This window comes from Falco cherrug, chromosome 12, assembly GCF_023634085.1.
Source record: "Falco cherrug isolate bFalChe1 chromosome 12, bFalChe1.pri, whole genome shotgun sequence".
NCBI classification, from domain to species: domain Eukaryota; kingdom Metazoa; phylum Chordata; class Aves; order Falconiformes; family Falconidae; genus Falco; species Falco cherrug.
Window position 1 is genome coordinate 13894472 of NC_073708.1, and position 27580 is coordinate 13922051.

General features: G+C 43.1%; 3 protein-coding genes across 12 annotated transcripts in view; 2 read left to right on the forward strand and 1 right to left on the reverse strand.

Annotated features, from left to right (window-relative positions):
• SLC30A7 (solute carrier family 30 member 7) overlaps window positions 1-8113 on the reverse strand; it is a 33914-nt gene extending 25801 nt beyond the window's left edge. Inside the window, exons 1-2 of the mRNA XM_055724242.1 lie at window positions 7902-8113; window positions 7644-7745 (exon numbers count right to left, since the gene is read on the reverse strand). Of these exons, the coding sequence (XP_055580217.1) occupies window positions 7644-7745; window positions 7902-7981 (182 nt within the window). The 5' untranslated portion in view covers window positions 7982-8113. The remainder of the gene's footprint in view (window positions 1-7643; window positions 7746-7901) is intronic.
• Window positions 8114-8406: 293 nt separating this feature from the next.
• On the forward strand, window positions 8407-16707 carry EXTL2 (exostosin like glycosyltransferase 2). Of its 7 annotated transcripts, XM_055724248.1 has the most exons (6): window positions 8410-8790; window positions 10345-10414; window positions 10850-10996; window positions 11619-12046; window positions 13441-13511; window positions 14103-16707. In XM_055724248.1, exons 4-6 carry the CDS (start codon window positions 11653-11655, stop codon window positions 14592-14594), a joined length of 957 nt encoding a protein of 318 aa, XP_055580223.1. In that variant the 5' UTR covers window positions 8410-8790; window positions 10345-10414; window positions 10850-10996; window positions 11619-11652; the 3' UTR covers window positions 14595-16707. The 7 variants fall into 7 exon arrangements, 6 of the variants coding, with proteins under 6 accessions (XP_055580224.1, XP_055580223.1, XP_055580222.1 ...); XR_003557936.2 differs by lacking the exon at window positions 10850-10996 and adding an exon at window positions 12601-12701 and having other exon boundaries at window positions 8407-10414; window positions 14103-14170; XM_055724247.1 differs by having other exon boundaries at window positions 8410-10414.
• Window positions 16708-18108: 1401 nt separating this feature from the next.
• Window positions 18109-27580, forward strand: part of CDC14A (cell division cycle 14A) — a 67053-nt gene continuing 57581 nt past the window's right edge. For 3 of the 4 annotated variants that reach the window (XM_055724238.1, XM_055724241.1, XM_055724239.1), the window contains exons 1-2: window positions 19849-20309; window positions 20790-20880. In XM_055724238.1, the coding sequence (XP_055580213.1) occupies window positions 20204-20309; window positions 20790-20880 (197 nt within the window). In that variant the 5' untranslated portion in view covers window positions 19849-20203. Of the gene's footprint in view, window positions 19529-19848; window positions 20310-20789; window positions 20881-27580 lie in introns of those variants that run through there. The other variant, XM_055724240.1, reaches the window with a different exon arrangement.

A 27580-nucleotide genomic window follows, 5' to 3' on the forward strand; every position in this document is an offset into this window, starting at 1 on the left:
AGTTTCATAGAATTTTGACAAACATGCCTGTGACAAAATCTTCTAGGCCTGTGAAAACTGCAGCCTTCCATTTAGAATTTTAGTTCACTATGTCTAACACTCTTTTTTGACTTTTTAAGACTCTGAAGTCTACTTCAGCATAGCAGTTTTCCTCTCAAGCATCTTACTTCACAACGCATCATCAGATGATAATTTGTCTTTGATATTCATTCATGCTGCAGCAACTCTATGAGTAGGGCAGGCTGAAAAAATGTGAGGTTTAGTACAGAGGGAATTCTAAGATCATATCATCTTTTGCCTGAAATAAAAGCAGGACAGCAAGCAATATACTCATTAAGTACTTTTGACTACTGTGTACCTTTCCCAAAAGCCATCTTTTATGCTAACATCTGTGTTTACATTTTACCTGAGCAGAGAAGCCAGTCCCTGACTGCATTGCCAAAGCAGCACACCTGCGTTCTTTTTAATTTACTGCTGCTCAGTCTCTAGATTTCCAATCACAGACCTTCAGCCAGTGTTTTAGCCTGAATCATAAACAGGTATAGAACTTATCTAAGATGCATCTTGTTCTTCTAACTGTAACAGACAGATGTTATAGTAACAGAGAGAGGTATAAGTAATTACCCAATTTCACAGCTAAAAGCAAGGTTTCCAGCATCCTGATCTCTACTGCGATGACACATATCCAAGGTTAACACACTGTGGTGAAGCTACACTAAATCAAAGGAAGCAACAATAGTACTCTCAAGAGCACAGAGCTCTATCAACAATTTTAAAAAATAAAAATGTGGATAAGAGTGCTAAGTTGCTACGGATGGCTGCTTTTTCATTTTGCTATGTGTAAAGATAACAATCATTCACTCCTTTTGCTGGTGATCACCGTTACTCTTCCAGTTTGACTGAAATATGTCCACACAGAAACAAAAGCAAGCAAATACTTGCTCCATCTGCACTTTCAGCTGAATGGATCCAAGCCAATTCCAGCTCAAAAATGTAAGAGTGATATTAAAACAATGATGAGCCACTGCTTGTAAAACTTACTAGTCCTAGTGCAAGACACTGACTAGAATGCACACACTCCCCTTTGATGTAGAAGCTGAAGGAAGCAGAAGCTCAAAGACAGCTTCTTACATGGTTTATTTCAACGACTAATGCGCAACTACAATCTTGATTGACAAACACAGGAAAAGTTTTGCACGCTGTTCTACCCTACAAAGTTCAAAGCAATTGAACTTAGTTCACAAGTTATCCAGTCAGTAGCACTCAGTTTGTAGGCTGTATGTAAACTGGATTTAACACCACACACAACAGTGCCAAGCTTTACTAAATTAATAATCATAAACAGGTTCTTAAGTCTGCAAAGAAGTACGTGCATCAAAACACAAAAATTGCTTCATATTTGAAAAGACATTTAATACAGAAGTACTGAGAGCATTTATTATTACAGTTGTCCAAAAAGTTCCATTTTCCAAATAATTTGGTTGTCTAAGAACAATTACATGCACAACTCAGTTCTAAGAAACTGGAAAAAAAACCAAAACCCAGGCAATTACTTGTAGTAACAAACTCTAGAGAACAGCCACATTTTCACACTGAAGTTAAAGACAAAGTTGCCCTTACACAGAAGAAAAATTGTTAACAGAGAGCATCTGGTTTAGTAAAGGAGAATGAAGCATGGCCATCACAGGAACAAGATGAAGCTGCAGAACAAGAGGTAACCTCTCGATCACTATCCCTGAAAGAACTGTGGGATGAGTAACAAGATTATGCCCATCAATCAGATGAACACGTCACCTAGCTGCTTCGATGCTGGGATAGTGGGGCTAAAAGTGAGAATTAGAGGGTAGGGAAGCCAAGCAACTGGGATTACTTTCTAAAGAAGGGGGCATTAACAAGGCAATTGGAAAAGGAACCCAAGTCCTCAGCTCTGAAGGCAACTCCTGTCAAGTGTTAAAGAAAGGTATCCCCTTCAAGTAGGATATAAAATGTTGCCCAGGCAAGTGGACTGCAAAAGAGAAAGGTATCCAGTACCTGAGGGAATTAGCCATGAAAGAGATGATTTTTTTATGACCAGGACAATCCACAGTCACCCACAGATATCAACAAAGTCCTAGGCACACAACCCATGCTGTGGAAATTTGTACAGAGCACACCATCGTCATATGCCAACCCATCGGCAATAATGGCTGGAGAGATGACCCACCACCAACAGTGGATGAAGTGGTTCACCATCTCCAGGACTGTGAAGATAGCATCTCTACCTCCATCATCTCAGCTGTGGAGAGACTGGTCCAGTGACTTGATGAGGACATATCCTATTCCCCATCTGTATGGACCTGTACATCAACTATAAACTGTGGGCACCCTTCTGTTTGGGAGGGAGAATATAGGAAAGACACACCATAGGGTACCCTGTGCAGGACAGATTAGTATTTTCTGGAGTGACAGGTGGATCTTGACAGCTAACTGTATCGCAGGCTGAAATAAGCTTGACTGGGAATGAGTGGCAAAAACATCCATTGTGACTGGCCCAGAGGCTGCACGTATCGTTGGCACAGCCTGCCTCAGGAGAGGATATTTCAAGGATCCAAAAGGGTATTGGTGGGCTTTTGGTATAGCTGCCTTGGAAACAGAAGAAATGAAGCAGCTGTCTACTTTGCCTGGCCTTTCAGAAGACCCTTCTGTAGTGGGGTCACTGAATGTCAAAGAGCAACAGGCACCGATTGCTACTACAGTGGTGCACCAGCGGCAATACCGCACCAACCAAGACTCCCTGATTCCCATCCACAAGTTGATTTGCCAACTAGAGAGCCAAGGAGTGATCAGCAGGACCTGTTCACCCTTTAATAGCCCCATATGGCCAGTGTGAAAGTCTAATGGAAAGTGAAGACTAACAGTGGACTACTGTGGCCTGAATGAAGTCACGCCACCATTGAGTGCTGCCGTACCAGACATGCTAGAACTTCAATATGAACCAAAATCAAAGGCAGCCAATTGATATGCCACCACTGATACCGCAAAACACATTTTTCTCGATCCCTTTGGCTGCAGAGTGCAGGCCACAGTTTGCTTTCACTTGGACAGGCATTCAATACACCTGGAATTGACTGCTCCACGGGTGGAAACACAGCCCTACCACCGGCCGTGGACTGATCCAGGCTGCACTGGAGCAGGGTGAAGCTCCAGAACATCAGCAATACATTGATGACATCATCATATGAGGCTATTGCAGCAGAAGTTTTTGAGAAAGGGGAGAAAATAATCCAAATCCTTCTGAAAGCTGGTTTTGCCATAAAACAAAGTAAAGTCAAGGGACCCACGCAGGAGATCCAGTTTTGGGAATAAAATGGCAAGACAGACGTCATGAGATCCAAATGTATGCGACAAACAAGATAACAACTATGTCTCCACCAACTAATAAGAAACAAACTCAGGCTTTCTTAGGGGTTGTGGGTTTTTAGAGAATATATATTCCAAACTACATTACGATTGTAAGCCCTCTTTATCACCAGACTCAAAAGAAGAATGACTTTAAATGGGGCCCTGAGCAATGACAGCCCTTTGAACAAATTAAACGGGAGATAGTTCAAGCGGTAGTAGGCCTTTGGCCAGTTCAGACTGGGCAAAATGTAAAGAATGAGCTCTACACCACAGCCAGGGAGAACGGCCCTACCTGGAGCCTCTGGGAGAGAGCACCATTAGAGACTCAAGGTTGACCCTTGGGCTTTTGGAGTTGGGGATATAGAGGATCAGAGGCCCACTACACACCAACTGAAAAAGAGATACTGGCAGCTTACGAAGGGGTTCGAGCTGCTTTGGAAGTGATTGGTACTGAAGCGCAGCTCCTTCTGGTGCCCCGGTTGCCAGTGCTGGGCTGGATGTTTAAAGGGAGGGTTTCCTCTACACATCACGCAACCGATGCTACATGGAGTAAGCGGGTCGTGCTGATTACACAGCAAGCTTGAACAGGGAATCCCAGTCATCCAGGAATCTTGGAAGTGATTATTGCCTGGCCAGAAGGTAAAGAATTTGGAATGTTCCCAGAGAAAGAGGTGACACATGCTGAAGAAGCCCCACTGTATAATGAACTACTGAAACATGAGAAGCAATGTGCCTCATTTACTGATGGGTCCTGCCATACTGTACATGGAGGTAGAAGGCAGCTGTATGGAGTCCTCTACAACAAGTCACAGAAACTGCTGAAGGAAAAGGTGAATCGAGTCAGTTTGCAGAGGTGCGAGCTATCCTCCTGGCTTTAGACATTGCTGCACAAGAAAGATGGCCGATACTTTACCTCTATACTGACTTATAGAAGGTGGCAAATGCTTTGTGGGGCTGGCTGCAGCAACGGAAGCAGAGTAATCGGCAGCGCAGAGGTAAACCCATCTGGACTACTACATTATGGCAAGATATCGCTGCCCGGGTAGAGGACCTGGCTGTAAAAGTGCATCATGTAGAATGCTCACACACCCAAGAGTCGAGCCACTGAAGAACATCTAAACAACCAGCAGGTAGATCAAGCAGCCAAGATTGAAGTGGCTCAGGTAGATTTGGATTGGCAACATAAAGGTGACTTATTTATAGTTCAGTGGGCCCATGACACTTCAGGCCATCAAGGAAGAGATGCAACATATAGACAGGCCCAGGATCAAGGGGTGGACTTAATTGTGGACACTACTGCACAGGTGATTCACGAATGTGAAACATGCACTGCAACTAAGCAAACCAAGCAGTCAAAGCCTCTTTGGTACGGAGGATGATGGCTAAAGGGGAAGCTTGGCAGATTACACTCTCATGCATCAGCCAAGGCAAGCGCCACATGTTTACAATGGATGGAAACAGGAAACATATCCTGTGCCCCATGCCACTGCCCAAAATGCTATCCTGGGCCTTGAAAGACAAGTCTTACGGCAACATGGCACCCCAGAAAGAACTGAATCAGACAATGGAACTAATTTCTAAAACAACCTCATAGACACTTGGGGCAAAGAGCATGGCATTAAGTGGGTATATCATATCCCCCTATCATGCACCAGCTTCTGAGAAAACTGAACAATGTAATGGGACTATTAAAAGACTATACTGAAAGCAATGGGCGGCAGAACTTTCACACATTGGGATACACATTTAGCAAAGGCCACCTGGTTAGTCAACACCAGAGGATCTGCCAGCCTAGCCCTGCCCAGTCAAAGCTTTTACATACTGTAGAAGGGGATAAAGTTCTGGTAATGCACCTTAAAAATAGGCTTGGTAAAACAGTCTGGGTCATTTCTGCCTCAGACAAAGGCAAACCCATTCATGGGACTACTTTTGCTCAAAGATCTGGAAGCACTTGGTGGGTAATGTGGGAGGATGAGGAATTTCCATGTATGCCTCAAGGGGATTTGATTTTGGGTGAAAAAAGCCAATGAATTGAATTGTGTGATGTTAATTGTTACATAATATTGTATAATATCACTTCTGTATGCCTATTAATACACTGGGCACCTTGTGGTGCCCATCTCTACCACTTTGGATTTGAAGATCCAAACCTGACTCCTTTCAGATTGCCACACCATGAATGACTTTGGTGAACCCAGATCAGCACAGCCATAACAGAAGCAGAACTGGCTTCAAGATGCAACAACCCAATACCTAATACCATCTTCCCTGCCTTGAAAGACTGTTATAAAAGGTGGAGCCCAATGCCATGGAGTAAATGAACTCAACAGACTTTAGAGAGATGGTCCACAGACTAAGGGAATTATATCTGTGTGTTTATGTTAAAAGACAGGAAAGATGGCAATGTATTGGAAAACGTAGCGTGACTGAAATGGTATGGAATAAAGGCTGGATACTGTCCTAGTTTTGGCTGGGACAGAGTTTAATTTTCTTCTTAGTAGCTGGTGCAGTGCTGTGTTTAGACTTGGTGTGAGAACAATGTTGATAACACACTGATATTCTTAGTTGTCGCTGGGTAGTGTTTATACTAAGTCAAGGACTCTCTAGTTTCTCAGGCCCTGCCAGCGAGAAGGCTGGAGTGGCATAAGAAATGAGGAGGGGACACAGCCAGGTCAGCTGTCCTGAACTACCTGAAGGGTACCTCATGCCATGGAATGTCACACTCCGCATATAAACTGAGGGGTGTGGGTGGCTGGGGCCCGCGGATCACTGCCTGGGGACTGGCTGGGCATGGGGTCAGCAGGTGGTGCGGAACTGTATTGCGCATCACTTGTTTCCTTTTCTCCCTTCCTCTCCCCTTCCCCCTCCTTTCCAATAATAATATAACTTTTATTATTGGTTTATTTATTTCAATTATTAAATCATTCTTATCTGGACCCTTGAATTTTACATTCCTTTGCAATTCTCCTCCCCATTCCTCTGGGTAGGGGGGGAGTGAGTGAGCAGCTGCATGGTACTTAGTTACCAGCTGGAGTTAAACCATGACATCACACTAGCCAAAAAAAAAAAAAAGCTTATAAAGAATAACATCAGAACAAACTCAAATGAACATAAAGCTCTTTAAACCTGAACTATTGAGAAAAATATTTGTATCTTCTGCGCTATTAAAAAAATATCCATACTGGAACAGACAGACTACACATAAAATAACCCTCACAGAATTGCAAAGTAAATCAACAAAGTCAAAACCAAGCACATCCAAGATGGTCTGCACATTGCCAAGACAGTCTGTGCCCGAGATAGATAGATGTGTGTTCTCACTGGTGCTACAGTAGCAATTACTGTAATCAAGGTTAAGGATTTCATAGTACAGTTTGAGACACTCAGAAAAACTTGACAAATATTAGGACGCAACTGTTTCCAAATCTGCACTGCTGTGTTCACTCAAGATACTTGATTAAGAGTCCCAGTAATCCATGCTACAGTGTTTGATAAGGACTACTTAAGTTCCATGTGGAAGCACACACTGTTGGGCCTAAGTGACATTTCCATGCCAGTCCCCTTTGGATTTCACTATTGACAGAGAGACTGAAGTGCCACCATAAACCAACATAAAAATACCAAGAATGAAGCACGATGGAGACAGTACCTCTACTGTTTGTTCTCTACCTGTACACCATACATCAGCACCGAAGCTGGTTTGCATTTCTGCTTACATGTTACTACAGATTTTTCAGTAGAAATTTAGTCCAGTTCCTCCTGCTGTTATCAGCTCTGTGAATGTATGTGCTATATGAAGTGCCACTTAGCTACAGCAGGATGCGTTAATTCCCGTGTCTCAGGCAGAGACGTTTGGTGCAGTGCTGGTTTTTGCCATCCAGCTACCAACTTCCAAAAGAAGCCACATTCCCCGACAACGGATCTCCGTGGCGAGCGGCAGGCACGAAAGGGCTACCGCCGCCGGGCTCCGTACCTGGTGCCGAGGCCGGGCTCCCTCCTCAGCGAGGAGCCCAGCAGCGCGGCCGCCCGCACACCGGCTCCAAACGGCGAGGCCGGTGGCTGCCCCCGACAACGCTCCCGGCCGGGGGGAGCCCCCCAGCAGCCCCCAGCGCCCTGCGGGCCGGCCGCTCCGGACGGCGGCCCAGGCCCGGCCCCGCCGCACGGCCCCGCCGAGAGGGAGACGTGGCACTGGCCTCGGCGGAGGCGCCGCTTCCTGCGCGCCGGGCGTCGCGCCCGCCCCGCCGGCCGCCCCGCGCCGGTACCTGTTACTCCAGATGCCGTAGAGCAGCTCCACAAAGGCGAACGACAGGTTGAGGCAGAGGAAGAAGAAGAGGTTGCGGGAGGTCTTGTCCGCCAGGATGGACCTGCGCACGGAGCACACAGCGGGTCACCCGCCGCCGGCACAGCGGGGGCAGCGGCGAAGGGCAGACCGCTCCCCGGGCGGCCCCGGGCTCGGCCTACCCCAGCCCCTCCGCGGGCCCCGGCCGCGGGCCCCGCGGTGCCCGTCCCGTCCCGCTCACCTGAACCAGCCCGACACCTTCCTGAGCAGGTTGAACTTGGGCGGCTTGTACTCGTCGTCCTTGATGGAGAGGGGCAACATCTTGCCGGGGCCGCGGCGTGCCCGGCCGGCGGGGCAGGCAGTCGGGGCGGCGCGGAGCGGGAAGGCTCCCCCCGCCGCCGGCCCACGCGCCCGTCACACTTCCGGCCTCCCTCCACGCGCCTGCGCGCCGCGGCGGCACGAGCAGGCGGCGGGGGCGCGCAGCGGGAGGGGCCGGGGCTGCCGGGGCGCGGGGCACAGCGCGCGCTGCCGGCGAAAACGCCGAGCCCAGCCCCAGCACGCGAATCCCCCGCCGTCCCGTGCCGGTGCTCGCCCGCCGTCCGCCCGCGATGCCCGATACTCCCGCAGCGGCTGCCGCGGCAGCCCCGGGCACGGGGCTGGGGCGGCGGCCCGGCCCCCCGCGGTCGGCCCCAGGCTGCGGCGTAACGTCGCGCTGCGGGCAGCTGTGTGAGCCGGGCGGGCGGGTGGGGGCGAGCTCCCTGCCCGCGGCGGGGCCCCGAACTACAAACCGGGGCCTGCCGGGAGGAAGCGGAGGGCCGCCCCACAGGAAGCGGGGTACGGCGGCGCCGCCGTAGCGTTGCGGTGGTGTCGCCCGCGCCGCCCCTGAGTCACCGCAGCGGCCTGCGCGGGCGGGCCGAGCCGCGGGGTGCCGGGCCGGCACCTCCCCTGCCCTGCCCTGCCTTGCACTGCCGTGCCGCGCCGCCGGCAGCGCTCACCGCTGGGGAAGCAAGCGGCAGCACCGGCGCCCGCCTGGACGTGAGCGGAACCGTGCGTGAGGGGGCGGCCGGGCCGTGCGGTTGCGGGGGCGGCGCGCTTTGCCCGCCGGGGCGAGCCGCCCGCTTGTGCTGCCGGTAACTGTCTGTAATGCTGTTGCGGGGGGCTGCCCACGGAGAGAGCGGGTCCTGTTCAAGTGTTTTCTCGGAGTGAGGGTTAAGAAACCCGGTTTTGACGCAGGGGTCTTATTTCTGTTAGCTCCGTTTTGAGGAGGTGTTCTCTACAGGGGATACTGTACATTTTTGAAGAGGCCCGCTCTGCGTTGCAGTCTCAACTTAATTTGCAAAACCGATCATCGCTTTCTTACTGGAAAGTGCCACGATGCGAATTGTAAAGACTTTATTTAGACAGTTATTTTAATTAGGGAATATCTAATAATACCATCCTTGTGCATCATTACAGTCTACCGTATGCAACTGAGTAAACACAAGAATGCATGGCAAGCCGGGAAGTGTCATTACCACACAGAACATTTCTATTTTCATCCTAAGTAGGCTTTTAAATTTTAGCCAATTAATCGTTACAGTAGTGTTGGTAAGTATTGTTGTGACCAGGTTGCAATTGAGGAAAGAGAATCTAAGGTTCAACTTTTTAAAAGCTCATATGACCAAGATACGGTGGACCTCAGAAATGCTGAGTAGCCACTGCTAATTATTTTTAGAAGTTAGGCACGATTGCTTACACCTATAAAATGAAGCAACCAAACCAAGCGATTAGCTTCTGGAAATAGTTTTGCTGACCTCTCTAGCCTCACAAAATAAGGCAGTGGTAAAATTGGGATGCAGATTTGGGAAGACTGTATGTGTGGACATATTCAGGTTGGCATACACACAAAATGGCAAGTCTGTACTTTTAAGAACCAAGTTTTTATAACCTAAACAAACCACTCTTAGGAACTTTCAATTATTCAACGAGATCAACAAATTCTTGTTCTCTAAGCTTTCATAGTACCATTCCTAAATGAAAAATAAAAACTCCCTTTCCTTGTTCAACTAGTTTTAAAAGAACAAAAATCCTTCCAGCAACCTAGAGTCCGTAACAGACACAGGTTTCTTAAGCTGCTGTCCTTCATCTTGTGCAGGACATCTTGTGCTTACGCTCATATTTGCTTTCCCTTCTGCTAAACCAGATGGGAGAACAAAATTCTGTGTCTTAAACTTCTAACACAACTGGTGAGCTTAGTGGAAGGAGAGCATGAAGGGGATGAGCCAGAAAAGGAAATTATTTATTGGGACTACTTGCCTGACTGTGGTAACCAAATGTGTATTTTATTGGTGCCTGGTGAACAAAGGAACAGACTATGAGGTTCTGGAGACCTGCTTGTATCTCTGTAGTTGACCCTAAGGATGGATCACATAGACATGCATTGGCACAAAAGCAACAATTTTACAAGCAGAAAAATGTGCCATGCTTTTCTTTCTATCCAATTGGTGTAATAACTTCTTTCTGAAGTGTTCATTGAAAGGCAGAGATAATTATTCAACTGAGCAATAGGAAGAGGGATCGGATAATTGCCATGAATGCATACGTACATCAGTAATTGAGAGGAACATTTTCTTGTAAAAGAATGCTGCGTAGCATGTGGGGTAACTGTTCATCTTCAGTCACAGAGCTGCTTTAATTTCCAACAGATTCAAAGTTGACACACAACTGTCCTGTAAAAACAAGGGGGGAAAAACAATCTCGCTTGGCAACAATGAGGTAAGTGGAGAGTTTTTTTAAACTAAAATAATTTATGTTCATGTTTTTGAGCACGGTATTGTGCACATTGGAAAAAAAATGATCAAAACTTCTGTGAAAAAAGACACTGATACTCTCTCAAAAATTGTAATTGATGGGGCTGTCCTGGATAATTTATTTTGATCAGAATTTCCTGCTGAGGCCTAGAAATTACTGATGGAGTAATGCTGAGTAATATGTATAGATTCAATTCATACCAATCTTGCCAGTAAAGGAGGAAGAACAGATGCAGATGACGCATTTGAGGGACAAACTATGGAATGCAGTGGCTGCTGGATCCTGCTGAGTTTACAATGTGTGTCTGGAGAACTGGGACTGCTATCTAAGAGGCATGAATATTGGGGCTTCCTTTGTAGGAGCTGCTTTTTAAGAGCTGCTGTTTTGTTCCAAAACCAGGAGGATCCAGAAAGCCCTGCCTTACACTGAGGCTGCACCCCCAGTTAGCTGATACATTGCACCTAGCATCTGACATCTCCAGTTCCTGCTGAGGTCAAGGTTTAGCAGACCAGCTGCTGTTGTTGCATTCCTGCATTACTCCATTTGGTATGTTTCTTTTGCTCTACCTGTTAGCCTCAGTTGGTATGAACAGAATCGTATTTTCTGCATTAATAAGTATTATTGAGCAGAAATACAAACTGTTGACAAAATGTCCAGCAAATCAGTGATAAAGATTGTTCCTTCTGTGCACAGGAATGGGAAAAGAAAGAGCATTTTACTTCCTTCTTTCTGCCAGGCCTCTTGAGGAGGCACCTTCTCTCCCTTTTGATTCCCAGCTAAGACAGAGTTGCTGCAATGCTGAAAACGCTGAATCTCTGTGCAAATTTACTTTCTAATTTCAGCTGAATGGGTTTGGTGAGGTATGTAAATGTTCAATCAGAAATGCAGTACTGAGAAAATAAGAGATGATGAACAATCTGAAGAATTACCCTAGGTTCATTTTCACAAAACAGTGAAATTCAAAATTAACAAAAAAACGTGAAAAGCAAGTAAACAGAAACAGAGTACCAGAAGTACCTGTCTTGTTAGTTGAAAGTAATTGGCTCATGTTCTAAAATCCTCCTTATTTATTTACTTAAAACAAAAGCCTACTTAATATTGTGGGAGTTTTGTTCAAGGGAGATACATGGGATTAATGAGTTTTCCTTTCCTGTTACTTGTTTTAAAGGTATTTTCACTTCTGTAAGCTTCCAGGAAGAGTTATGGGAGTCCGCCTACTACGCTTCACTTCTGTGGTGATCATTGTCTTGCTTCTTGTGGCAGGTGCTTTAACAGCTTTGCTTCCCAACATCAAAGATGACAAAATGCCCAATTTGAGAAGGGAACCAAAAACCCAGAGTCAGTCTGCCTTGGATTCATTTACTCTTATTATGCAAACATATAATAGAACTGACTTACTGCTAAAGCTTTTAAATCATTATCAAGCCATCCCCCACCTACATAAAGTAATTGTTGTGTGGAACAACATCGGTGAGAAGATACCAGAGGAAATGTGGAATTCCCTGGGGCCTCATCCTGTCCCTGTTGTCTTTAAAGTTCAAACTGTCAATCGCATGAGGAACAGACTCCAGAATTTCCCTGAGCTGGAAACAAAAGGTAATCAGCAGTTCATATCACTACTAGTAATACTATTTTCACACTTAAAATCTGAATGCTAAAAGAGAGATGGTTTGAGCTATACAATGTAATAAATCCATGGATCTGTTGGGCCACTTAATAGAATGTGGGTATTGGAGAAGAGACTTATGTTACGATCTCAGATGCACACCAGCGCTGCCACCAGCAGGCTGTCAAGGAAAAGTAAGGAAAAAGAGAGGGAGGTCAAATGCATTTTGTGGGCTGTTGCAGCTGTGTTCTCCATTTCCTTTGTCAGGCAGGCGTAGGTAGCTCAGCCCCTCTTCCCTTTACAGTATAAACTGAAATTCATAGTGCATGTATCTGCTGAGTCTCTGTGTTAATCTGGATTTAAGTCATCTGGTAAGATTTGATTTAATCCATTCTTTTTTAAAACTAAGTTCTTAAGCGTGTTCTACTCTTCAGAGAAACTTCCCTCCCTAGCTGTCTGGCTTTCTATCACAAATTATGCATCCTTTTAATTTAAGAGTATTTTCCCCAGTCTTTTGGCTATTCATCTAAATATTCTTCCTAAGGTCTTTCCAGGAGAAGTACAACAATAAATCCTGTTTGTTTCAAGTGGAAAAAAACCCCATATGTTGCATTACAGACCTGACCTTACTCATGATTAGTAAAGGTAATTCTACTTGCTGCCCCCTTCCTAACATGCCTTGCTACTCAAAACCCATGACTTCCAGGAAGACACTGGAAACATCAACTTCGCAGGTGTTTTATTTACTGTAATAGGATTTATGCTGACTGTAAACTTAAAAAGCTTTAATGCATTTGGAGTTCTGATCTAAGAACATCTTTCCTTTTCCACTTGCCGATAAGTCTTTTGCCTGAAATTTAAGGCAAAGATTCTTGCTTCTGTAGTTAATCATATTGAATGTTGCCTGTGCAATTTATTAAGCTTGCTTACTTAGAACTTGCAAGTAGTTAGGAGGTGGATAACATTTTATACTAAGAATCCCTTATAAATCTCATACGCTAAAGAATAGTATCTAACTCTTCTAGTTATATTTTTACACAAGATTAGTAGAATGTTAAGTTGCTTTGCCAAACACTCCCAAGTTTTCCAACACATATCTCTTCAGCTGTGCTACAGATGATCAAAGGTTGCTGAGTTTTGTTACAGCCTGGCAAATAATCTAAAATTTAGATTTGCTGTCACTTACCACAAAGCTTTGAAACCTAAGTATGTTTTCTCCATCTACTTTCAAGGAGTTACAATTCAGTTCTACAACCCAGTTTAATGGTTATAGAAGTTTCACAGCTAATTTGTCAAATATGGTGCTGCATAATGTGCTCATGTATTTAATCTTTTGATAAGTTAAAAGTTTTTTAGTTGGGTTTTTTTTTTTTCTTCCTTTCAGCTGTTTTAATGATGGATGATGATACGCTGGTCAGTGCTCACGACCTTGCTTTTGCCTTTTCTGTTTGGCAGGTAATGTTTTGCACCTTGGCAGGCAGTATTTGTGAGTTACAATTGAGAATAATGGTTTTAATTAGAGTAATACTGTATCATAATGTTTTACCATTGATTTTTCTAGCTATAAGATTAGATTTTACAAGGATTGAAACATTGAATAGTAGAAATTGCAAAAACATTCTTCAATGGTAACTATACCTGTAATCTATAACTTTCAAATCTTTGAACACTGAAGTTGCTGACTGCTGAATTTATTTAAAACAATAGTAGGTTGCACAAAAAAAGTGGGTGGGTTTTTTCTCCCTGAGAGAAATTATCTGTAAAGTTATTTTGCATGCCAAATATACAGCTGCAAATTGTGGATAGATGTTTCTTGGCACTACGTGATGTGGAATGAGGCATATTGTGTCAGTTTCGTAAACTGTATTTAATTGCAACATTTAGGCAGATCATAGGACCATATGCCAATAATTTCATTCTTCCCTGGCAATAATCTTGTACTCCTCTTATTTAAAAAAAGAGTAAATCTCTCTTATGAAAATACTTAACATACGTTTCAGAGTGTCGGCTTCATTTTGATTTTTTTAATATTTTTTTTTCTTTCAGCAATTTCCAGAGCATATAGTGGGATTTGTTCCTAGAAAGCACATTTCTACTCCTTCGGGTGTATACAGCTATGGCAGCTTCGAATTGCAGAACCCTGGATTTGGAAATGGAGATCAGTATTCTATGGTTCTTATTGGTGCAGCATTTTTCCATAGTGGATATTTAGAAGATTTTCAAAGACAGCCAGAAGCTGTTTATGCCTTAATAGATGAAACTCAAAATTGTGATGATATTGCCATGAATTTTCTGGTAGCCAAGCATACTGGAAAGCCTTCGGGAGTGTTTGTGAAGCCTGTTGATGTAAGAAATTTAGAAAAAGACACTAACAGTGGCTATTCTGGAATGTGGCACCGAGCAGAGCATTTGTTACAGAGATCTTACTGTGTAAATAAACTGGTTAATATTTACGATGGCATGCCTTTAAAATATTCTAATATCATGATTTCTCAGTTTGGTTTTCCTAATTATGCCAATCACAAAAATAAAATGTAAGCCAATGAATTTAAGGGGTTAGATGTTTAATAGTACTCGGTAAACTATACTGAGTTGAAGGAGAGAAGGTGTAATTACTGCATCTTGGTCTTATTTGTAGCCTCTGAATTTTTCCTGTATGGCTTTTTATGTATTTTTTCCCCCTTTCTTACTAATTCTCTGAGGTAAGTTTTGAGAAAACTTAAACGATATATACTGACGTTTAGCTGTGATAAAATAATCCTCTTTCCTTAAAACCTGAAAAGCTATTACAGTTAATTAGGCCAGTTTTTCAGAAACGTGGCAGCAGAAGTGCCCTCCTACCCTTCAGTGCTTATGTTTTGATTTTTTTTTAAAATCTGTGTGTCTAGTCAAATGAGGTCTAGTTATGATAGTTATGTTGAGATGCTTCCTTGCCTTCTCCCTCCTCTCACCAAGTTCCTGGTGAAACTGGAGAAGGGCTACAGTAAACTGTTGGCCAGGCTTCTCGACTCCTGTACAAAACCCCTTTGAAGTTTGTATATAAGCTATTCTGTATTCTGAGATGTTCCTGAAGCTGCTATGAAAGCAAGCCAGAAAAGAGTAGCTCACCTTCATCTCACATAGTCCTAAAACCATTGCGTACAGTATCTGCTACTGCTGAGACGGTGGAAAGTGATCTCTCCTGTGGCTTTTTTTTCCTGTTAATTTGCCTAGAGTTGCTGAAATGCTGCAAGCAGCTGAAAGGTAAAAGCTAGCAGTTGGAAATGTAAGAAACATGAGCACATGAAATATGAAACTTACCTAAGCAGCCAGAAGAAATGGATGGGATATTTCTAAGGCTTTCTTCAGTACTTGATTTTATTTTGATACTTTGCATTGTTAAATTGTAACATAAATTGTAAAATGTAAAAATACATTGTTAAAAAATGGGCCCAAGAAAATCCTCACTTTTAAAAAAAGTTTTATTTACAATTCCTAATAAGAGCAAGTTGTTTTACATGTATTACAGAGCGTACCTTTTATAATATTACAGGTCTACTGTTTTTTTAACAGCCCTTTCAAATGAGTATTTACTTTGTTGTTTCTTTCATCTCGATTTTTGGTGGCTATGACAACAATTAAAATGTGCGATGAATGAGTAAAAAAAAGTATTTTAAGGTACAGTGTATTTGACAAGACTGGACTATTACCAGTCTTCAAATTCCCTGGCTTCATCCATAGCAAGAAATAGAGCTATTATTAACAGCTTTTGTTAGATTTTGGGGTGCTATAGTTCTGGAAACATTGTTTTAACATAGACAGGACCAACCTTTTCCAGTTCAGTTACAGAACTTTTGTGGTATGGAGGAAAGAACAAAAGACAGTGATTTTCCTGGATCACAGAGAGGAATCAAATGTGGTATCCAAGGTAGATATAGTTTCACCTGCATCAGCTTTTAATTGATTCTTACTATCAGTTCATAGTTATCTATGGACAATCAATAACAGCTAATACCTAGTACACAAATAGCATCTGCACAGATGGTGTATAATTTTGTAATTTTTTCTAATAAGTTAGCTGAACAAAAAGTGGTTTACAAATGTGACAAGTTTTTACAGCAGGGCTGATTCTGGGTGTCTTTGTGTTTCTTTGGGGGAACAGAAGATTCTTTTGCCTTGTTCTATCAGTGTTAAAGGTTTTAGTTTCTGCTCAGTGAAGTCTTCCTGGTACTTTTGTGAGATTTAAAGGGCAAAATCTTAACATGGCAATGTAAAGTCTGCTTAGTTTTGTTGTTATAGTGAAAAGTAGATTTTAATTATTGTGCTGTAGTGGTAAGCAATATACAAACAGGTCTATGATCTTTCCAGAAATGCAACTTTCTTAGTGGTAGTTTACTGCATTTCATTTACTTACTGGTCTGTAATTTCTGTTCTGTGCAGTATCAACAAGAATTGTGAAGACTTCAGATGTTGTGTACCTTACTTCTAAAATGTGAAATGAATTGTCAACTCAGCCAAATCGTAGTATTGGGTTCTTTGTTGGGGGAAGGGGTTGGTTTGGGTTTTGTTCTTCTGTATCAGTGAAAAAAACAATAGAACAAACTTTTCTTATACTGGTGAATTTAATTTGTACCATTGTCAAAATATATAAAACATATTTGTGATGTATGTATTTTCAGATTATTAACCAAGTTTTTCAGTGTTAGATGTCTAAAGTAAGCTTACAGTTTGCATACACATGAACAGCACCAAGATTTCACTTTTTTTAAAAAAAGTACTTGTTGGCACATACAGTCACTTATTTTAGGTAAGACCCACTCATGAGGTAAAAAAGCCATCAAAACCACAACCTTAAGCTTAGATACAAAAAAATATGCAAATATAAGGCTTCAGCTCTAGCCATAATTCATTGTGCTTAGGAACAAAAAGGGTTTTATTTTTTAAAGGCTGGCAACTTTTTATCCCTTGATGGTTATATAAGTGCATAAGATTCTTGGATGAAATATATTACTGAGCATGTATATTTTAACAAATATATGCAATGATTTCTTCTAAGAGATTATGTAGATGTCATTTGGAAATATTTTGGCTTCTAAACAGATTCATCACCACCTCTGAATATTCTGTAGAAATTAATATTTATGCAAGACAGGATTTTTAAAATGGTATCTAAAAAGATATGTTTTTTAAAAATTCTTGTTGAAAAAATCAGGATATAGTCGTAAAATGATGCAACAGGACTACAAGAAAATTGCTTCTTTACCTAGTTAAAAAATGCCACAAGATGTCACTGTAGCCTTGATATTTTGTATCATCACATTTTAAAAATAGTAATTGGAAATATTTATAATTAAAAAAAATTGTATGAGTTGAAAACATTGTTAAAGCTAGCATTTTACAAGGTGAAATTCATTAGATACTTGTACTAAAAGCTGTGAGAATACTGGAACTGAAAACATGGAGGTTATTTTGTACATATTTTTACAGGGAAGAAGAAAAAGATTTTATTTTCTGTGCTTACAATGGCTGTAGCTAATTGCCACAAATAACTTGTATGAAACCAAAACAATACTTGTCATTTTGGAAAAGGTTTACAAGTGGTCAGAAACAACATTTGTCAGTGGATCTTCAGTTTCTAGTCGTGTTTGCCTCCTAGATTCACCAGCCTTGCTAGATGCCTTAACAAGTAATAGGCTTTAACACAAACTATGTATCTAGGGATTCTAGATACTGGATAGCTAGTCTGTTACACTGCTCCATCTTTACTTCTTTTACCCAATATAGTTTTGTTAAAGCTAATTTGAGTATGTTCATACAAACTCCCCTCAAGCAGAATGCCGCCCAATCTCAGAAACGTGTGTTGCATTGAACTGTAGTGAAAGTTAAGAGTAAAAAAAGACGTCTTAAAAAACTTCGGTTCTGGAGAAAATACATTGATACTTCTTACACAGGATATGCTACCGCTTAGACAATTGCTTGTAAATAAAGAATTAAATACTTGATTTAATTAAGGGTTAAATACAAGTGAAAGTCATATAGAACAGTACAGGAAAAGATAAATACATTGATTTCCATGAAAAGCAAATATGCTCAAACAGCCTTTATTTAATCTGCTGTTGCAGAAGGCTATGGCCTCAGTTTTACAAGCATCTTGTATGGAATAATACTTACTACCTGAGAATTAGGTTTCTAAGTTCACAGGACCAGGCCCAAACACTCATATTTAGGAATAGTAGTTCTGGAGCTATGGAGAGAAAAAAAAAAAAGCAAAAAACCCACCCCAAAAATGTAAGTACAGAGGTACAGATTATTATAACCAATATAAAAAAAATAAGCAACAACAAAAGTTTCATGAGACAAGTACTTTCTGTAGTATTTCAGCATATTTGTAAGGCTTGAAAGATTATTCAGTGTTTATGACGCTAGGTTACAAACTGAAGTCAGAAGTGTTTCACACTTATTTAGCCTGAGCTACAGACACACTATAATTAATTGTATTAACTGGTTGTTACAGTAGATTACTTACAAAGTTGGGAAAACACGGTGATAATAATGCAGACCTCAGGGGTGCATACTGCTTTGTATTACAAGGTCTTTTTAAGGCGTTTCAAAGGTGATTTCCCTTTTGTTTGGGGGAAGAATAACATCCTTTATTTTTCTCCCCAAAGTACCTCTCCTTTGCAACCTTTTTCTCATTCACTTGTAAAAATGAGAAGGACCTGCTCTGTCTGGCACTTACCAATCCTCTCTCAAGGCAAGGGTGGCAGAAGAAAGGCATTTCTAACACTTCTAACGCTTTTTTTTTTTTTTTTTTTTGGCAGTAAGTTAATTGCAGACTACAAACTAATTCAGCTTTTGCAAACGAACCACCAGAAAGTCAATCTTGCACTTTTTTAAAGCATCAAGCTGCAAGTAATTTTGTGTAGTTTCACCACAGCCTTAGGAAGCACACATGATGTTCTTAATCGCTGGATGATTTCTCAGGAAGAGCAGGAGCCCACAGCTCGAATCGGTGCGCTGGGAGAGCTCCCTGCGATAGGGGCGCGTGTCGCCCCTTTCCGTTCGCAAGCGGCTTCCCCGACTTGTCGCTCCCCCTCAGCAATCCCTGGCAGATCGACCTCCTCGCCGGAGGGAGGGAAGGAGGGAGGGAAGTCCCGACAGGTGACAGAAACCCCAGCGGGCAGAAAAGGAGGTGAACGCCGGGCGGGGGGCACCGCAGCCGGGACTCGGCTGAGAGACCCGATAGAGGGGTACGCCCGGCAGCCGCCCTCGCTCCACCAGGCACTGCTCGCTCATTGGCTAGAGCCGTAGGAAGGCAGCTCTTGATTGGTGAGTCGGTCTGTCTATCAGGCGAAATAGCGCTGCAGGCGCCGCCGGGCCGGGCCCCGCGCGAATCAAGAGTCCCAGAGCAGCCTGCCGGCGTCAGGCAGCGCTCCCCCTCTCCCCCGAGGCGGGCTGGCGGCGGCTCGCTCGCCTCACCCTGCGCTGCTGAGGTACCGGCCCCGGCTCAGGTCTGCTTCCCGCCGCCTCGGGCCCTGCGAGCTGGACCTCAGCCTCCCTCTCCGTGGGGCGTTTTGCCACGGGCCGCCCTCGGGCGGGGGAAGCGGCGAAAAAAAAAACGCAGCGGGGCGGGGAGGCGCAGGCCGCGCTCCGGCGGGAGGTGGGCGTGAGAGCAAGGCTGGGGCGGGGGGCGGGGCTGTGCCGAGTGCAAAAGCGCTGCCTGGCGGCTCCGGGGCGCTGGCGGGCTGCCCGCCCGGCGGGTAGGCGCTCTACGGCGGAGGGCGGGGCTGCCGGAGCGGGGAGGGGGGGGCGAGGGACGGGGTTGGGGGACCGGTGACTCGCACGCCTCGGCCCCGGGCCGGGCGAAACAAAGGCTCGGTAACGCAGTTGCTGGGGCGCCGCTGGTCGCTTGGTAACCGTCCGTGCCTCTTTATCCGAGGGCGTCTCCTGGCTGGGGGCGGGGTGGAGCTGGAGTCCCTGCGGGCGCCCGCCTGCTCGCTCGGCGGCTCGCCGTGTCCCGGAGCTAGTTCCCGTCTCCGCTCCCGTTCCTATGCGGGCTGCGGCAGCGGCGCTCCCAGCTGCGTGGCCCCTGGCGGGCGGCCCCTCCGGGCAACGGGTCGCTGCCCAGCGAGCGCGCCCTGGCCCCGTCGGGGCTGCCCGGGAGCGCCATGAGTTCGGAGCCGCCCCGCGCCTCGCTGCTCCGCGCCCTGTTTAAGATGGAGCCGGCGGCAGCCGCCCCCGAAGTGCTGGTGGGAGCCTCGGAGTTCGTGAAAGGTGAGAACGAGCCGGGGAGCCGTCCCCGGCCGCAGGGGTCCCGCTCGCCGGAGCCGCCCCCAGAAAGGAAACCCGCCGGCCTCTCTCCTCCCCGGCCCCGCGGGCCCCGCTGCGCGCCCGCCTCCGCTTCGGACGCCTGTGCCCTGCGGCTTTCGCCAGCCCTTTGCCCCTCGGCTGCCGCGGGGCGCGCCTCAGCGGTTCCTTCCTCCTCTCTTTTCCGGCGAGGAGCGGGGCCGGCACCTGTTGCTATGTTTTGCTGCGTTGCGGGTCAGAAACCTCCCCTCGCTCCGCGGAAGCCGCTCCCGCGGGGGGCCGGGGGGGCTGCCGGGGGGCCGGGAGGGCGCCGTGGGTCGCTCTCGCAGGAGAAGGGGGGTCCGCGGCGCCTCTCCCGCAGGCGGGCCGGGGCGGCGGGGTGCCGCGGGGAGGGGGGCGGCCATCTGCCGGCTGCGTCCCACGTTGTTGCCCTCATCTGCCTTTCAGATCGGTTGTACTTCGCTACTTTACGAAATAAACCCAAAAGCACCGTGAATACGCACTACTTCTGTACCGATGAGGAGCTGGTCTATGAAAAGTAAGTGGCGTGGTCTGTGTTTTGCATGTTCAGAGTGATCACCTGAGATTCTTCCCAACGTGCTTTAAGACTCTGGGATATTTTTGCCCTGCTTAGCTACTTGCGCAAAGCAGCAGTATAAAGTTAGACTGAATGTATTTATGCCTTATCTGAAAGTAGTTGAACAAGATAACTATTAAAAAACCAAAACAAAACCCCAACCACAAAAACAGCTACAAGGCCAATTAAATGGCTTAAAACCTAGTTGAGCTAGGGGAAGGGTATCTGAGCTTTGTAAGATTTATTTATGAGGTGGAGAAGATCTCTTAAGACTAATTACATCTTATAAAATGGTGTCTTAAATAGAAGACTCTTGTTTGGTATGAATAGATGAAAGAGTGGTTTTATATGTATTATGTAGAGAGTGTGAAGTGATCATCTCTTACATAGAACTGTAAAAACTGTAAAAATGCTTTTGAAGAACATCTGCGCCTTTTTAGGAGTCGGCAGAAGATTTTGAGATGGCATGTCCTGTTGGCTTTTGTAGCTTTAGAACAGCAGAAAAAGTATTTTCTGTTGAAGTAAAATCTTTGTGTTTGGAAGACGCTGACAGCACTTGGGAAGTCAAAAGTAAAGTTGTTGCGAATACTATCAAAGGGCATAAAATACACTAAACAAAGTAAGCACTCTTTGCTGTGGTTAAAAAATAGTTGCTCTACACTGTTCTCAGATTGACTGTTTCATGTGTCAGGATATATGTAGCCGCTTGACAGGGGGTTTGCTGCAGCACCAGTGAAACAGCGTGGTCTTATTTTAAATACAGTTTTCTTTCTATGTGAGTTGAAGAACTTCTGAGCATCAACCATTCTTCCCATTTCCAATGACTTCAGTACTGCTTCTGTCATGATGTAAACCTTCTTAGTTTCTAGCTTACTTCCTACGCACAGCTCACAGTTTTAAGTTTTCTTTTCTACGCACTTTTTAAAGTCTTCATTATCTTAAGCTGCGTGTCTTCTACTGGAGTTCCCAATGATTTGTTCCCAAAGTTGACTTTTGTAATTGACTCTTTGGGTTGGGAGTAGGTTCTGTAATGATCTTTAACTAATTTAGATAGGAAAGGGACCTCGGGAGTACCCTAAGGCAAAGCTAACTGAATATTAAAAGCAGAATTCAACTGGAGAAGGTCCTGAACAATTTGTGTTATGTATGTTCTTAAATTGGAGAAAAATTTGGTCTTTTATACCTTCTAAGACTTCTGTGTTATGCTTGATTTGAGGTATTCTGTTTCTCCTTTTTAATATGCTTCTAGGAAAGGTGAAGGGGTCTTAAGTGGGGGTGGGAAGGGTGAGCAGTTCTGTACTGTTAGTTAGAGTTGACTGTGCTAACCAAGGGATGTAACTGGAGTATTTTGTTTGAGGGACAGCATCATATTTAAAAAGAAAAGTAGTACTGAGAAAACTGGGGGGGGGGGGGGGGGGGGGGGGAGGGAGAAGTAACTTTTGCTAACATGTGTAAAGGAAATGCAGCAAGTATATGCCTTAACCCAATTACCTGTTAACCACATACCAGGGTGTAAGTTGATACCAGATACAATTACAAGATAATGGAAGGAAGCAAAGTTTACTTTATCTTCTAGGGCACATCTGAAGACTTTGGACATGTAACTCATGGTGTGTTTTTTAAATTGGTAGTTCCTAATGTATTTGGCCTTTTTTAAAGGTATCATCCTGTATCTGATACTATAATAATACTCTTCTGTTTGTGCTCTCAAATTAAAATACCAGAACATAGTATGAGGTAGAAAATAAGTGACGGTTACCAAGTGGTATGAATGAATTTTGTGTAATAACCAAACTCTTACTTAACAAGGGTAAACTTTTCCCCGCATACTGTGTTGCAGCACCTATCACTGTCAGTGTATGCAGTATTTGGTAGTAAAACCATGCCTGATATTTTTTTCTTTTTTCTTCTTTTTCTCCAAGGAAGTTTATATTGTCTCAGGGAAGTAAAAGCAGGTGTCATAAGGTTACCATTTTATTTTATTTTTCAATATCTTTCTGAAATTGGAAAGCTAGAAGCAAAATGAGGAATAGAACACAAGTCTTTTGGTTCATGGGGAAGTACTAATTTTATTATAGCTTCCCTTTTCCTTGTGCATATCAGAGAGCTTGACATCAGTCTGTTGTGTTTCACAGTCCGCACAGCACAGGGAGGAGCCTGACATCAGGGATTGTCTGTAAGCAGTCGTGGAGTGTAAATTTAATATACCTGATCAGATCTTCTGCTCATTTTCTAATCACTTTCTCAGAAAAAAAGGCTGCATTTTTGAGACATACTTGTTACATGACAGCAAAATAAACTTTTGAAAGTGAGTTTTGAGGTGCTATAGCTCAGAACAGTGCTTTGCAGAGTCTTTATTCAAAATGGCCTGCCTATTCTGTTGCTGCTGATCCAAATTTCATGGCCATTTCTGCTTTTTAATCAAATAAATTAAGATTGTTACAAGGAGAAGGATAGGAGATGTCCACTCAGTCACAAAAACCTTAGGACCTGTGAGGTACTTGAGTAATTTTGTTAATATAACTGTTTATTGACTTAGTTTTGTTTATATGCATCATTAGTGGCAAGGCAAAGGTATTTAGCTGTGCGTGGAAGTAAACTGCTTTTCTTTGGGCTGTTTTTCTGTTAACTTTAGTGATAGGTGTGAAGTGTTACAGAAATTAGTTTAGCAGATTTTACTAAGGTGTCTGTTTGCTTTCACTGAAGCTAAGTATGATCTGAAAACCTTGTGAATATGTAGGTTTGGGGTTGTCTGATTACAGAGAGCAAGTTATTGGATCACATGGTGCTTAAAGCCTCATTGCCTCACTTCCCTTCTCTGCCCCCTCCCCACCCTTGAAGAGACGTAAGGAAGTAATAGAGCATGTTAATAGTGTACCGCGTTTATTAAACAAAACGGCTGTAGTGCTAGATCTAATGGTTTGGAAGTTTTGGTCTGGTAAATGCTGACTTGCTGTTGCTGCTGGTCATGTGATTTATCACTGAATGGTACACACAGTGTGGTTATGTAATTTTGAGTACTTTAGCCTTCAGTTCTCACTTGAAGTTGTCAGCTGCTCTAATGAATTCATAACACTGTCTTACTTAAACATTCACACTTTTAAAAATAATAAAGGAAGGCTTAAATGCTTTTAAGAACACCTCAGATGCTAGCTGACTAGGAACTCGCTACTAGAATTGTCACTATTTTAGTTAAATGTGCTGCAATTTAACCTTGAACCTATTATACTGGAGAAATGGTATGTAAATTCCTCAGCTGAGGGAATAAGAAACCTGAATGAATTCATCCAATTCTGAATTCACTTTTTTGATCTGTTTCTGTAAGATTTTGTCAGCCTCTTTCTGAAACTGAGGTCCCTCCTGAGAAAGTCTACATTACTGCTTATAAGGGAATACAGTCTTTCAGGGTAATGTAGTGCAGGTAACTATTACTTCAGGAAAATGGAGTTAATGAGAAATAATCCAGCTTGAAGACTGTCATTTGGCAAATAGACAAGCCTTGACTTGGCAAGACCTCAATGAGTTAGGCACTAGTAAGAAGCTTTTTATTCTCTAAGAATAGTGTCTTTCATGTTTACCTTTCAGTAAACAGATCTGGATTGAGAATACTACACTTGACTGGTTAACTTGGTTTTCGCATATTTTTATCAAAGCAACCTTTTAATGTCCTTTTTATTGCTGAGTAGCTCTCTCAAAATTAGTCTAGATAATGAAAAACAGGTATCTTGCTGATAAATGGCAGCTTTTGTAAGTTGTAATGTTTTCAGTCAATCGTTTGTTCTGACTTTGGATCTCCTGTATAAACAGTTTTTGCAGATCTAGTCTCTGACATCTTGTGAGCAGCTGTAAAACTAATTAGTACGATATTCCCTGTATATCCTATGTTTTACACTAAAACTTCCTTTCAAGCCATGGTATATTGCCTATTTGACAGCAGTGTTAATGTTACATAATTATTTGAGTTTAAGCAGCAGTAGAATAAGACTCTCAAGTGCTTAGCTACAACAATATTGAAAGAGTACTGTTTGGACTTTGGCTTGCAGGACTCGTTTCTTTCACTGCATGTGTATACGGGAAGAAGCAGTTTCTCTTTCCTGTGGGAGGAGTAAGGGTTAACTTGTTTATTTTTCTTTTAGATAAACGCTTGTTTTCTGTGGGTATCCAGTAAAGTACTTGCATAGGAAACATGAAGTTCCCCATCATTCTGAAAGGAAAAAGAAAACTTAAACTTAGCCACATTACAACAAAGATAGCTGTCACATCACACAGAATAGGGAGTTCCTTGTCTGCATCAGTACCTTTTGTAGACTTGAACTTGACTACTGGATGATCAAGGTAACTTAGTAACCTAAAGTCCACAAAAAAAAAAATCAAGAATTTTCTCAACTTCTTTTATCAGTGTGAAAATACAGAGCAGAAAAACTTCCTATACTAATACCAGCATTAGCATGTCTAATTCTTATGGGTGAGTATTAAGAATAGTACTCCAGCTTGCTTTTGTTTTCCATCTTAAAATGGGAGTTTTTAAATTCACTAGAAACAAGAAAATCATAAAATTGAAGAAAGGGGCAGTCAATTTTTTCTTCAGACACTACTGATATAATTTTGTCTTTAAAACTTGCAAAGTGCTATCACTTAATACCTGTGACATTCTCTCCAGTCCAACAGTTTCATAATTTATACCCATACCTTGTTTTATCATATCTGTCTTCACCTTTTCATATGGAAAAGATAAAGCAATTGCCAAAAGTATTGAGGATTTTCTTTTCTTTGCTATAAAAGAGTATCAGGATGAAATAGATCTATCTTCTAGGCTCCAGTTTTATGTTGGATGGGAGTGTAGCTTGATAGGAAACCCCTTATGGGAAACTTGGCCTGTGTTACAATGACTTTTTTTTTCCCCATAGAGAGTAGGTTTTTAACATGACCTGAAGATTCTTCTATAGGGAAGCTTTTTATCGGAGAACCTCTTCACTGATACTTTGTTCTTGACATAAATCACATGCGTATATCTGGATTGGCTATTTAATTATAGCCAATTAATTAATTGGCTAATTAATTATATTTAATTTGGTTCTATTAATTCTTGTTGGATTTTGAAGAATTGGGATCTTGAGGAGGATTTGGAACATTCAAAGGGAAATAGTGAGTACCTGGTGTTTTATGTAATTCAGAGCCGCTGCATTATTCCAACCTTCACATGCAAGCAGTGAGGTGATATTTCTGTTGCTGTTTCAACCTTTGCAACCTTTGTCTATTCAGAAGTGTGCATTTACTAAATAGTATTAAGAGCTAGGGATTGTGTCTCGGTGTACATAAGAAAGCTCCTGGTAATTCATGTGTTACTAGAATTGGTGGGGCTAGAGCAGGGAGGCAGTGCCATTGAGCATCCCACTGTTATTCATGTACTTGAGACGTGGCAAGGAGAAACACGCTCTAGGAAGCAGGAGTTGGAGAAAGAAGATTGAATAGGTAAGATTTCCTGACAAGCAGTTAGGCTGTAATTAATATGTGGACTGATCCTCTTGGCTCTCATCCAGAAATTTTGTTGCTTGTAAGATGTGTTTAGTTTATGATTTGAAATGTTCATCTGTAGCAGCCAGTTCTCTGGTTCTCATACTGGTTAGTGGCTACATTCAGAGCGCATGCAGCAAGAGCCTTACGGTGCAGTGACCTGAATGTTCCAGTAACCCAGCCTAGGAAAGGGGGAGAGAAAAGCAAGCAGAGAATACTTTTTTTAATGCTAATTCAGTCTCATTGCTTAATTTTGATAGTAAGATGGATCTTTGTAAAATGGTGAAAAAGTAGTGTAGTTTTGCAGTTAGGAAGCTGTATTTCTGCTAGTTCCTAAGCTTCTTGTGGTCAGTCTTTTGGTTTAAGTAATTGCAAGCTTGAGGTGCTGCTGTTGGGGCAGAAAAATGACTTCATATGGTTGCTAGTCTCCAGAGGGCAAGTTTCCTACCTAAAAGAGTAGTTGTACTCCAGTTGTGGGGTACGTACTCCTGAAAATGATTGCAGATGTTAAAATGTGTCTCTGTTTACAAGTTACTTGCATGGCAGCTTAATAAATTATTGGTTTAGTAACATTGTCCCCTGTGAACATTATTGCATTGTTAGAACTGACTTGGTAGATCTGTCCTATTCTCCTCCCACACACCATACGGTATTTAGGCTTTGGATCGTAGTCAAACTATTGGAAATACCTACAGCCTGGTAAGAATGCACGCATGCCCTCGTGTTCAGTGTAGTAATAACACTGAATTTACACTGGTCTGTCTTGAAGAATCCTGAAATAGCTTTTCAGATAAGAATCTCCTATCCTTTCATTTGTACCTCTGTTGTTGTATCACGAAATTGTAAGTGAATGACAGTATAAAACTACTGCTCTGTTGCATTCATCTGTGGGGAAAAAGTGTCAGGCTTCTGGGGTAAAATATAAGTAGTGCAATTTATCCTTGAAAGATAACTTGCTATGTTGGCCATAAATAGATTGACTGTGATGTTAATATGGAGGTTATCAATTAATTTTGAAGTCCGCCAGGCTATAGTATTCCTTCATTGACCATAACTAGGCTCCATCTAGTCATTCAAGATAAGAAAGCTGTTTATCGTTCTTCTGCTGTACAAGGGTCAATGTTATTCAAATGCTTAGTTACAAGTG